General features: G+C 35.9%; 1 protein-coding gene across 5 annotated transcripts in view; it reads right to left on the bottom strand.

Moving 5' to 3' along the window:
- Positions 1-1,389: 1,389 nt before the first annotated feature.
- Positions 1,390-12,600, bottom strand: part of birc6 (baculoviral IAP repeat containing 6) — a 93,408-nt gene continuing 82,197 nt past the window's right edge. For all 5 annotated transcript variants that reach the window (XM_059520225.1, XM_059520228.1, XM_059520226.1 and 2 more), the window contains exons 69-74: positions 10,862-11,079; positions 9,550-9,711; positions 9,077-9,154; positions 8,305-8,493; positions 2,390-2,524; positions 1,390-2,302 (exon numbers count right to left, since the gene is read on the bottom strand). In XM_059520225.1, the coding sequence (XP_059376208.1) occupies positions 2,123-2,302; positions 2,390-2,524; positions 8,305-8,493; positions 9,077-9,154; positions 9,550-9,711; positions 10,862-11,079 (962 nt within the window). In that variant the 3' untranslated portion in view covers positions 1,390-2,122. The remainder of the gene's footprint in view (positions 2,303-2,389; positions 2,525-8,304; positions 8,494-9,076; positions 9,155-9,549; positions 9,712-10,861; positions 11,080-12,600) is intronic.

The following is a 12,600-nucleotide window of genomic DNA, read 5'->3' as shown; positions in this document are numbered from 1 at the left end:
CTCAGTGGGATTCCTACATATCTGCCACTCCGAGGGCGAGAAGCGCTCAGAGGTTGATCAATATCTCTTCTGAATGGCTGAGATGTAGACCAACAGGACCCGCATGTTTTTCTTACTAAAGCTTGAGAGAGATTGAACTACATAGATTTTATGAAACATTGAAGATGGATCCTTTTTTAGATTATCTCTCAAGACCAAAATGTGATGTCAGTCTGAAAAGTGATTTCGTTTTCTTTCATTCTGAACAGAATTCTTCAACAGAACTACATACCAATGGATCTAATTTGCAGTAGTTCTGAAATCTCTTCACTTTATTGGCACATCACTTTTCTTAAAATAGGGCCTGCAATTTCTAATCTTTCCCCCGTAATTCAATAAATAGCCTACATTTAAACCCTGAACAAAAACAGATATATAATGGCATATAAAGTAGGTAAAAGTATCAGAAATCTAAACAATCGATCAAATTAAAAAATCAAATGTAAAATGAAAATTTAGAGTAAATGTAACTAAAAGGGTTCAACTGATTTTACGGTTTTAATGTATTTTTTTATGTATAGTTTATGTTCACCAATGCTGTATTTATTTTGGTAAACTGTTTTTAACAAAATACAGTAAAAACTGTAATACTACTACAATTTACAATAACTTTTCTAGTTTAAAATGTTTTTTTTTTTTTTCGCAGCGATGCAAAGTTGCTTTTCAGCATCATTACTCCAGTCTTAAGTGTCACGTGATCCTTTATAAATAATTCTAATATGCTGATTTGGTGCTTTAAGAAATATATCTTATTATTCTTATATGTTGACAATTTTGTACTGCTTAATATTTCCGGAAACAGTGACATGTTTATTTCAGGATTATTTGATAAATAGAAAAACATGAACTTTACTGAATTAGAAATGCATTTACTGTCACTTTTGATTTATTTAATGCATACTTCCTAAATGAAAGTATTAATAAAAATCTTTATGACCCCCTTTTTTATTGTAGTGTATATTTTACATTCAAGCAAAACTTTGGGGCAACTAAATATTGCATTTCTTTGGTATTTAAAAAAACAAACAAACAGTGATTTTACTAAAATACATTAAATATCAATTAAAGTTAAAAACCTAAAATTATACTATGATTCAAACTGTTGGATCCATTTGAGATGGTCAAGATTTCCACACTGATGGAATGTGCCACTTGCATTGTATGCATGCAATATTTCATTCATCTCATTACTTGGTACATTTTAGGATTTCTTACTCCTGTAACTGATTTGAAAACTGATTATAAATCATTATGTCATAATTAAGACGAAATTAGGAGATAACCCTACTTACGCACACACACTCTCCACAATCTGCCATCTACAAACTCACATTAATTAGTATTTCCAAGCAAAGTAAAACAGGTTGCATTTATTAAACTTACACTTAAAAGCAGAGAGAGGGCAAAAATAAAACGTGTTATTGATCAGCCTGAACAAGAGCATCCAGTCTTCAGAGCACTTCTGAACGTCCGTTTCAGGCTTTATTATTGAAGTGTACACAAATCTGTAGAAACCAAAAGCACTGTCAGAGGGTCACCAGAGGAAGGGGTTACTCAAGAGTGTGTATGGGGCGCGTATTCGTTACGTTCTTCTTTTAAATAGTTTGCTTAAAGAATGACCAGTATATTCTCACTTACAAACTGTCCTTGGACAAGAGTCCAAAATAAAAGAAAAAAATGAACAAAAAAGAGAAATGAACATTTGGTAAACATTCTCCACTAAAGGCAGTTCCCTTATATATACTGTGATTTCATCTTTCATTTTTGTTTTACACAAGTTTAATAACATATCAATCAGTGGTTATTTAACAATTTGGGAAAAAAGAAAGAAAAAAGCACAAAAAAAAAACTTTATACTCTTTTAAAAGTAAACAAAAAGATTTTCCTTGTCTCCTTTGTTTTTCTTCAGTGGTTCGTCTTGTGTCGGCGGGTTTTGACTGTCCTCTCTTTTTATGCCATTACATAATTAGATTCTTACATACAAATATTGACAAAAAGATGGCTTAATCACCAAAGCCATCCAGTCCTTTTCAATATTAATGGATAGTCAAAGGCGGTGGGCGGGGCTTCGGGGGAGAGGGGATCATAGCTGGCCGTCGCTACAGTGGGCGTCTGGGCTGTCCGCCTGCTTCTCCGCATCCTGACTGGGCAGCTCTTTCACCATGAGCGAGGTGCTTTTCTCGGAAAACTCCTCCCCGTCTGGCTCCAGGCCTTCAGGACAGGGAAGCTTCAACAACTCTTCTCTGAGCTGAGCCGTGTGCCTCTGTAAAAACACACAAGGAATCGCGTTCAGAAACACAACAAACGGCACAATTTCCGGTTGTATGACCATGAACACACGGTGTTGTACCTTTAGAGCAGCTGCGTGATGAGACATGGTTCGTCCGACTCTCTTATCGCTGCTGTACTGCTGAATATCACAGATCCAGCCCTCGCACTGGGCCATGATCTCCGCTCGCTTCAGATAGAAGTGCCGATGGATCACCTGCACACACACACACACACAGTAAGTGCACTATACAGTCGCTCTCAGTGTTCTTGGAAAAGCAATTGTGTATCAGTTTTACTGCAGAGCCCATAAATCAACCGCAAACCTCATATCCTATTTTAGTAGCACTAGAAAACAATCTGCTGATCTTCGGATTGAGACTCCAGTGACCTATTTGATTCAAAAAGACCAGATAACCAGCAGTCATTGCCTGTCCGCGCCTGTTAATATGAATAAACTAAGTGACCTTTTCGGTGACAAAGACCAAAGGCAGGAAAGAGAAGAACTCGAAGCTCACACAAACACACAATTCATAGTAGTACTCCGACTCTGTCCGAAGGCGAGAGCTGAATCACGTGTTCATTCTGGATTTGGATCAGTTTCTGAGATATTCTCAAATCTCAATGTGTTTTCCAAACACGTCATACAGTGTACTAAACAGCAGATGTGAGGAGTTGATAACAGCTGTCATAAAACCCAGAATAGTTTCTCCAGATTCTCCTGTGTGCTTAATACAGTAAAATCAACATGGCATGATTTTTAAATGGTAGGCTAAGTTTGATTATATTGCCATAGATTGCCACAGATTTGGGAAAGCTTTACTTCTGAACTACTTTAAGTCATTACATGGCTTTTCATTGTATCTGTGTTATGATAGTGGTTATTAGTACATTATAAAGTATTTTACAGAATACTAAATTTACGATGCCACTTTAGTGCCATTTCAAGAAAAAAAGTCATAATATTATAACATTTAAGCAAGAATTAGTCGAATTTGCAAGCCCAAATTGCAAGAATAAAGTCACAGGACTGAGATTCAAACCTTTTGAGGATAAAGTCGCAATATTGCAAGAATCCATGTTGTCCGTGAATCTGAGAATTCATGGTTTGCACAAAAGGATGTTTTGATAAAGTAATGTTTTAACGAATTTTTCTTTATAAGAGAACAAGTAGGTCATGTTTTGAGAATGAAGTTCTAATGCTACAATAATAAATTTGCAATGTTCCCTGAACAAAGTCGTAATGTTACGGGAATCATTTCATAATGTTTTGAGAATATGTAATATTTTTATTCTGTTCTGTTTGTTTATTCTTAAAACATTAGGACATTGACTTTTTTTTTTTAAATAATTTGAAATCTAAAATAAAATATATATATATATAGTTACCATATATATTTTATATTTATATATTATATAGTTATATAAATAAATATATATAATATATATATATATATATTAACAAGCTGCCATTTGTAGAAAACAAAAACAGATTAAGCACTAAATAAATGCAGAATCCTCTTGAAGCTCTAGTGGGAAATCACGCTTACAAACAGCTTCTGGAAAATCCACCTGTCGTGTCTTCACTAACACACAAAATCTCTCTCAGGAATAAGATGTGCACTTTAGCCTGCTTGTAAAAGCGAGACGCTGCACGGCTCAAACTTCTGCGGGGAAAAGACCGAGTGCAGACGAGAGGAATTCAGGAATGAGTGCGTGTGATCGATGGTCTTGCCAGTGTTGCCATGGAAACCCCGGCGGCCACTACAGTACACATCACTCGCTGGCTCAGAGCTCAACCTCACCGGCCTTATATCGCTCTCATTTGCGGTCTCGCTTCATCCATCCTTCATAAATCTATCTTCTGCTCAAACATACAAAGGTCACCAGCCACCAGACATGTGACTGTTACAGCCTCTCCCATTACGCCACATTTGCTAAATTCATTCATTCAGTTCCCAAAGGAACATCTGTAATCATATTGGAAAGCCAGAGAGGGAGAGAGAAATGAAAAAGGGTTAGGAACAGAAATGCCATTTAAAAGAAAATGAACATGAGAAACAGCTACCAAGTAAGGTTGTTGTGCAGAAGCAAGTGTGTGTGTGTGTTTCCTCTCTCTTCTGACGTCAACAGCCCACCATTTATTACGCTGCGTGACTGGCTGTGTGTGTGTGTGTGTGTGTGAGAGAGAGAGAGAGAGAGAGAGAGACAGCTACTTGTCCTGCTGTTTATTAAATCGCATGTGTGAACCTGTGTGGATGTACTACACTCAAAAATATAAAAATATAAATTTAATGGTGGATGAAGCAAGAGAAATGTTGATTTGAAATACTTAAAAAATCAATTGACTTAAAAAAAATAAACAGAATAATTATATGTAGATAGATAGTTAGATAGATAGATAGATAGATAGAGTTAGATAGATAGATAGAGTTAGATAGATAGATAGAGTTAGATAGATAGATAGATAGAGTTAGATAGATAGATAGATAGAGTTAGATAGATAGATAGATAGATAGATAGATAGATAGATAGATAGATAGATAGATAGATAGATAGATAGATAGATAGATAGATAGGGGTGTAACGGTACAAGTATTCATACCTAAAATTGTCGGTACGGGACTTTCGAATTGGTACACATGTACTGAACAAATACAGCATTGATTTAACCACTGCACTTCATTGGAAACATCCAGTTATACATATTGTTACTATTGATAAGAAACAAATTTTCATCTTTCAAATGATGTCCATTTTATGTTTCAGTAAATTCAAACAATAAATGCCATTTTGGCGCTCTCAAATAAGGCACGACCACTGATCCATAATATAGAACTGGATTGCTCATGACGTCATTAAAGTGAAGCCGTCGCGCCGCCATATTGGTAATCTCTAGTGTGCATAAATGTTCCACTGAATTAATAGGAAATTGTATGATTTTAATGAGAAAACATCACCTAACAAGTCAGCATTTATAAATCTGAAGTATCTCTCTACATTATTACAATGCAAACACCCTAGGCATGCAAACGTTTATTTTTTTTAAATTTCTGGAATTTCCCCTACTTATTAAAAAGCTACATTCATTACAGTAGCAAACATCATGAACATCATGAGGACGGACATGACCTCAACATATATTACAAATGACAAAGTGCTCATTCTGAAATCTGAATTTATTCAGAGATATAACTGACTATATACAGTAGAGATTTAAAGACATAAAGCTTTATTTCCAAGATAGTAAGCTAAGCTTTTCATTTCATTATAAAAAATGTATACAAAAAGTAGCTTCAGCAAGAAATATTTTGTTTGTTTAATTCAACATAAAATTTATTTCATATACATATACAAAATGTACATTTTTGGGTGGGTGAACTATACCTTTAACAATTTTTAATATTATTATTATTAATATCAAGTCAAGTCAAGTCACCTTTATTTATATAGCGCTTTAAATAATACATATTGTGTCAAAGAAGCTTTACAGTATTAAATGGGAAAATATAGATATAGAAATATGAAATTATTTATTAAATGAAATTATACTCCAAATAAGAAACAAAAACTGGCAGAAGGTGGTAGGAAATTTCTTAATGATTGAGTCACTTCATTTATTTGATTCGGTCAAATGGCTGATTCATTCAGGAGTGAAGTAAATGGTTCTCTTTATAAATGGTCCATTGAATTATTAAGCTTGTTCGACTTGAAGCGGATCATCACCATCATATCGATCAGTTTGTGATAAAGTAACGCGAGCGTGATTAGAGAGCACACAACTCTGCATGCTATTGAATCGCTCTTGCTGTTCTTTGATGTCTGAGCAGCACCGCTTCGAATCCAACGAGCCTAATGGTTCACCCGATTCGTTCAAAACGTAGATTAAGAAATAAAATGCTGCTGTTTGTTGCTAGGAGACAAACAGTTATGCTTTGTCTTAAAATTTTTGTTGGAAAAACTGAGCAAAACAGACAATATTGTAGCTAAAATAACACAATATTAACTTCTTATTTATTGAACTGTTGTACAAGATCAGTATCACAGTTGCACTCTTGTGATATTCCACTTATTTCTTGTGTGATATTGCTTAACTATATGATGTAAATATGAGACAAAATCTAAAACGGCATTTTTGCCCCTTATCTTGAATTTTAGGGCCATTCTAACATACATATAAATATATATATATAAATAAATTACATATATATATAAATTACTAAATTACTAAAATAAAAAAAAGTAATTAATATTTTCAGTTAACTAAAAAAAAAACAAATTTGTTCCTGCCTGCAACATGCTAATGGAAAACTAAACTATTGGAATCAACTGAGTGGAGTCTCTTCGGTAAGGATAAAGACTATGTAGGGAGTAGGCAGCTGAACTAGTTTTGGCACAGACCCCGAAAGTGTTCATGTGTGAGGCTGTTTAAGATTCTGCTGCACTTGCGTCTGACAAAACCAACTTCCACCTCCTATAGATGACGTCAGAGGTCTCTCCTACAGCAGCTGAAAGCTAATGTCTGAGGGGACGAGAGAGTCTACACACAAATCCACACATTTTATACGTCCTTGACTCCTTGCATGTTCATTTGGACTAGTTTCATTATATATTCTCAACAAATAATGTTAGAATATTGCATAATTATGCGGATTCCGTGTGCGTCAATACATAATTCATCAGTGAGTATGAGTCCCGTACGAGCTGGTCGATGATTGGCCAGGCTCAGTTCTGCCCAAACAACAGCCTTTTATCCCTGTGAACAATGCTCAGGTTGCTATGGAAACAGCCTGTTTAGTGTCCACTATGGGATACAGAGGTAATGTACCAGCCTCATAACTGCCTGAGGTGGCGTGGCAGCCGTTAGGCATTACATCAAACTCAAATACCAGCCGAAATGCCCATACTAGACCTAAGATGACATGAAGCGATGCCAGTGTGACGCCAGGTGGTCTGATCTGGCTTCTTCTAAATGAAAAGCTCCTGATTAGTGACAGTCTGAGAGTCTTCAGAGATTATATGAGGTGAACACTCACAAATACACACACACATGTTAAACACAGAGTTTAGTGCATGTTTTTGGTATGATCGTGGTTTTTGCATGTAAGTCTGGTAATTAGATGAGTGCACATATTTGGATCATTGCAGGGCATTCATGATTCGTATGCCTTGTTCAATGACTCAATATCTTCACTCATTTATATTCCGATTCAGGCCGCCCATCCTCCTCCTCCTCTCTTTCTTTTCACAGAGTATATGGATGATTGTTATCTGCTGGTTGGGGCCATATCAAGGACAAAAGCAAATCAAAAACAAAGAGGGGAAAAAAATGAGGGGGTGGAAATAAACATTATCTATCTTAAAGTGATTAAAAAAAAAGTGCATGTAAAATAGGACAACTTAAGACAAAAATCACCACAGGAGCATGCATGCATGCGTATATATATATATATATATATATATATATAATATTTATAAATGTATACTCTGGCTATTAAAAGTTTGGGGTTGATAAAAATCTCTTTGAAAAAAATTGTAGAAAAAAAATCTATAGAAAAGCCTAGGGTTAGTCTTTTATGCTCATCGAGGCTATATTTATTTGATAAAAAACACAGTAAAAACAGCAATATTTTGAAATAATTTCAATTTAAAATGAGTGTTCTATTTTCATTTTTTTTTTTTAGAATATACTTTATTTCTGTGAAGGCAAAGCTGAATTTTCATCAGGAAGAGTTACATTTTCCTTTAGAAATAATTTTAATATGTTGATTTGATGCTCAAGAAATATTCTTTATATTTACCATTATTATGCTAAAAAAAGTTGAGCTGCCTAGTATTTTTGTGGAAGCCATAATATTTTTTTTTTTTTAGATCTTTTTCTTCTTCTCCAAATACTTTTTAGGGTCACTGCATATATGTTAACTCATGAACCTCTGAAACCTGAAACTTTTCATGAGCCAATAAGAGTCTATGTGTTTGTGACGGATGATATCTAACCTCTTTAAAGCAGGGTGAAGGGTTGCGGATCTGTTCTAGCATGGCCCACTTGACAGTGGCCTGCCGGATGTTTCCGTCGTACTCTCTGGAGCTCTGTGTTCCACTTGGCGTGCCCCGAGAACGCTCGTAACCTGGTTCGTTGAAGTATGGCTCAGACACCAGGATCAGAGACTGGACTGACACCAGTACCTAAAACACAAATACACACACGTTTTAGAAAGCCTAGGAGGAATGACACACAGATCAAGTGGAAGAGGTGAAGAGCACACTAGCTCTCACTGACCGTAACACTACTGTCCCTGAGCCTGATTTCCATTTATTGATCGGCTGGACACTAACTGTAGCACTAATCAATGGAGACATTTCTATGAACTGCTGGCAGCAGTACATGATCACGAGTTTGAGGAGAGAGAGGAGCAGAGCCTGATCAGATCAATATTACAGGGGGAACAGCTCCCGCCTATTATTCAGAGAGCTATGATGGAGAGAGGGAGGGAAAGGGGTTGAGATGTGCAAAGATAATTACTGTAGGGAAACCAGGATGAGAACTTGTTAATAGTCAACGATATGATTTGATATGACTAAATATTCTCTGAAATTGATAAAATGAGACTAGGTCTTTTCCAGCATTCCACTGCTTCGGGTAAACCGGAAAGAATCCGCATTTGTGCAATTGCTATGAGAAGCGAAATCCTTCCTGCCTAATGAGCTGCGAGAAGGATAGAGGATTATACAAGAAAGAGAAACTACAAAGGGATTGGATTTGGCTCACCTGTAGAAAGCTAGAAGTCTGAGGGTTCCATTTCTCCTCAGGACGCCCGTGCCAGGTGTTCAGGATACTTAAACACACCTGGTTGTTACAGAATGGATGAGAGACAATACGAAGAGATCAGGATATAAAGAAACAAAACAACACAGAACAATTAAACTAAACAAGTTGTATGAACATATAAATAAGTAACATTAAAAGGGTTATTTTGTATTGTATTTAATATTTTTTTTTTATTGTATGCACACACACACACACATAATAAAAATAATAATGATAAATAATAAAAAATTACACAATAAAAATATTCGTTTTTTATTAAACAATAACTTGATTTTTTTTTTATTTCTAATCTACTGTCTAATTTGCAGTATTTTCATCAGCCACAGAGAAAAAAACAAAAACAAAAAAAACTGTCTTGGTCGAAACATTTCCAGATTATATTCCCCAAAATGAAAACAGGAAGTGACACTAACCTTGCCATCATTGTAGAGGTTTGGATTGAAGCGAACGCTGTGGCCACCGGTGGTCTCCAGATTAACCAGAGGAGGGGAGTTTGGGTAATCTTGAGGAAAGTAGACGTCAAATTCGAAACAGCCATTGGCATACGGTGTGTCTGCGGGCCCGGTTATCAACACCTGCCACAAAAACCAAGAAAACCTCCATTCATTCACAGGCGACAAACATTAAAATAGAAAACATTGTCTTAAACAGCACCATAATGATTGTGTATGTCTAAACCAGGTCGATAGAGGAAGTTTTACTGATACAGGTTAAGAGATGCATCCCGCTTCCCACAGAAGGAGTGAGAGAGAGGAAGATTGGAGGACTGCATTGCCATCCAGTGAATCTCTCTCCACTGCAGGCGGCAAAGCTGCACTCAGGCGTTAAGACTGTTTTGACATGACCATTCAAATGCATCACTAAACACACACACACAAAGCTGTTCTCACACACTCTGTATGGGTTAAATCGGGAAAGCTCAGTTTACTATTAATGTCCATTAAGATTATCTAAAGTGTGGAGGAAGATAAAAAGGCCTGGCTCGCTGTTAAGGGGCAAGTGAGTGACCAGTCTGACTGGGGCTACGCCTGTGGTCTGGCCTGACCGAGACATAAAGCTCAAGCCAGACACACTGACATTTACACACTCAGAGAGGAGCCTGGGTCAAAAGCACATCTCAAATGCCATAAGGAAGTGTGTGCACTCATGTGTGTGTGTTAGAGACCACAAGACAGCAAGACAAGCAAGGGACTCCTGGGATTCACTGCAGTTGTTTTGTCATGCAGCACAGATCGAAAGTTTTATGTTGACCCACAGTAAATGGCAAGGCTTGAGACAGTCATGGTCTGCTTTCATATTCAGCACTGAGATATCAGATTCTTGTTGACTGATTCATTTAATTAATCAATTCAGAAACTTGTTTCAACTGCCACTCAAGTACAATCAAATATTTTCTTTTTTTTAGAAATGCAATGCAATTAATAATGCTCATGTACATTTTGCATTTATTTTTGCGTCATAATTCCACTTTAGCATTTTAGTTATTTACAAATAGCAAATCGTCAGAAAAAATAGGTTTAAAAGCAAGATTTATTTACAAACTAGATTGATCTAATAACATCGTTCCCTGCAGGTATATTATGACACATTATAATAGTACATTTGTGTTCTTACCCCAATTTAAGATGCTTATGCAGCTTAAATTGATCTCTGCTTTATGAATAATCAATAAGCTCTTATAAATATAAGAGTTTCAGTTGAGGGGTCAGAGGTATCGAATCATACCTTCATGATATCAAGACGTTCTTCATCACAGCGGACAAACACGCTGGAGGATGAGGAGAGAGGGAGGGAGGTGGAGAGTGTGACGGCCTCCTGTGCTAATCGCCGAGCACGAGCGGCACTGTTGGCGTCACTGGCATTCTTCACCTGAGACAGGTAATGGTAGTTCACCTTAAACACCAGCTTAGAGTCCTCATCCTCACACACCATCTCAAACGTGTCTGTGGAAGAGAAGACACACAGACGTTTTTAGCAGTCACAGTGAAATATAAACATCAGACTCACTTTAATATAAACATTTCATCATATTTCCTCCAGAAAAATCCATACTGTGTATTCCGGAAGGATCTGTTCTGTGTAGGCCAATGCAAACTTGTTTACAGTCACGTCAGTTGAGGTTAGGTTAAACAATTTTTGGCTGTACAAAACTCTTGTCATCAATCAGAGCAAAGACAGATGAGAAATGACAACCAGAAAAGCTATTCTCAGCAAGATAACACAATCGTCCCCATTTCAGTTCTTTGTGCTCCTTCAAATTTTTGGTGCACTTAAAGAAAACAAAATCAGCTGAAAGGAAAAACAGCTATTTGTATCCATTCATTCAACTATGTATGCGGTACAATAGCAAAAAAAAAAAGGGGGAAGAGAAGAATAGTTTTATGGTTTCAAAAACTGGGTTTCGCAATTCCCTGGGGGTTCACGAGTTAATGACAAGCTAATAATGATATAAATAATATAAATCAAATTTAGAATAAATATTATAAAAATTCTGGGCTGCAACTAACTATTATTTTGATAATTAGTTGGGCGATTATTTTTTCCATTAATCGATTAATCGGAAAACTGAATGCTATAAAAACATACAGTGTTTAATTTATAATACACCTGTCATAAGACAAAACATAAATATTTTAGGAATCTGTCAAAAAAAATGTACTCTTATTTTTGGACAAATAACAAACTGAAACAACTAAATAGTATTTATTCACATAATAACAAAAATGGCCTCCTTTGCCTTTGATAACAGCTCACATGCTTGCTGCATCGTTTGTGTACTTTTTGACTAATTGGGTATCGGAATAAAAAAAACAATTGTATTTTTTTATGCCTTTCACAGATGACAGCAATAATTATACTATAGCATTAAAAATAGCTTACTACTGTTATTAATTGGTATATTCAGGGGTACTAATTGGCATATTGGAGGTCTAACCAATACAGAAAAAGCCAAAAAATTATTTTGGTAATTTCCAATACTGTTCGTTAAGAGCAGCAGTGGCACAAACCTCACAAAACTGTTTAAAAACCTTACATACATTTGTTTTAATACATTTGTTAATCACTGTAGGCTATATAGTGAATATAGTTTAAATCTTTTTATATTTTTTTAATGAAAACAATAAAAACGAATAAAATCACAGTAATGCTCTGCAGGAACATGTGTCGCATGCACGTTGATCACAGTCAGTCTCCTCTCTTTATCCTGTAAAAGCATCTGATATTTATATTCAGACAATTACATGCTGCTGTCTCTTCGCAGTTCCTACTCTCATAAATTACTCGCACTGCATGTTGACTTTTAAACCTAAATATAAATGTTAAACAACAGATATTTCAGCACAATGAATGTGCTCTTTCAGTAAAAATTTCAACTTAACGCAGACTGTCAGGGCGGGCCTTTATGCAAAAATGGAAAGGCTTGCGTGAATTTGTGACATTAACAAATAAGGATATGACCGTTA

This window comes from Carassius carassius, chromosome 32 (genome assembly GCF_963082965.1).
Source record: "Carassius carassius chromosome 32, fCarCar2.1, whole genome shotgun sequence".
Classification (NCBI taxonomy): Eukaryota; Metazoa; Chordata; class Actinopteri; order Cypriniformes; family Cyprinidae; genus Carassius; species Carassius carassius.
Note: the sequence above shows the minus strand (reverse complement) of the source record. Positions and strands in the feature narration are given on the sequence as shown.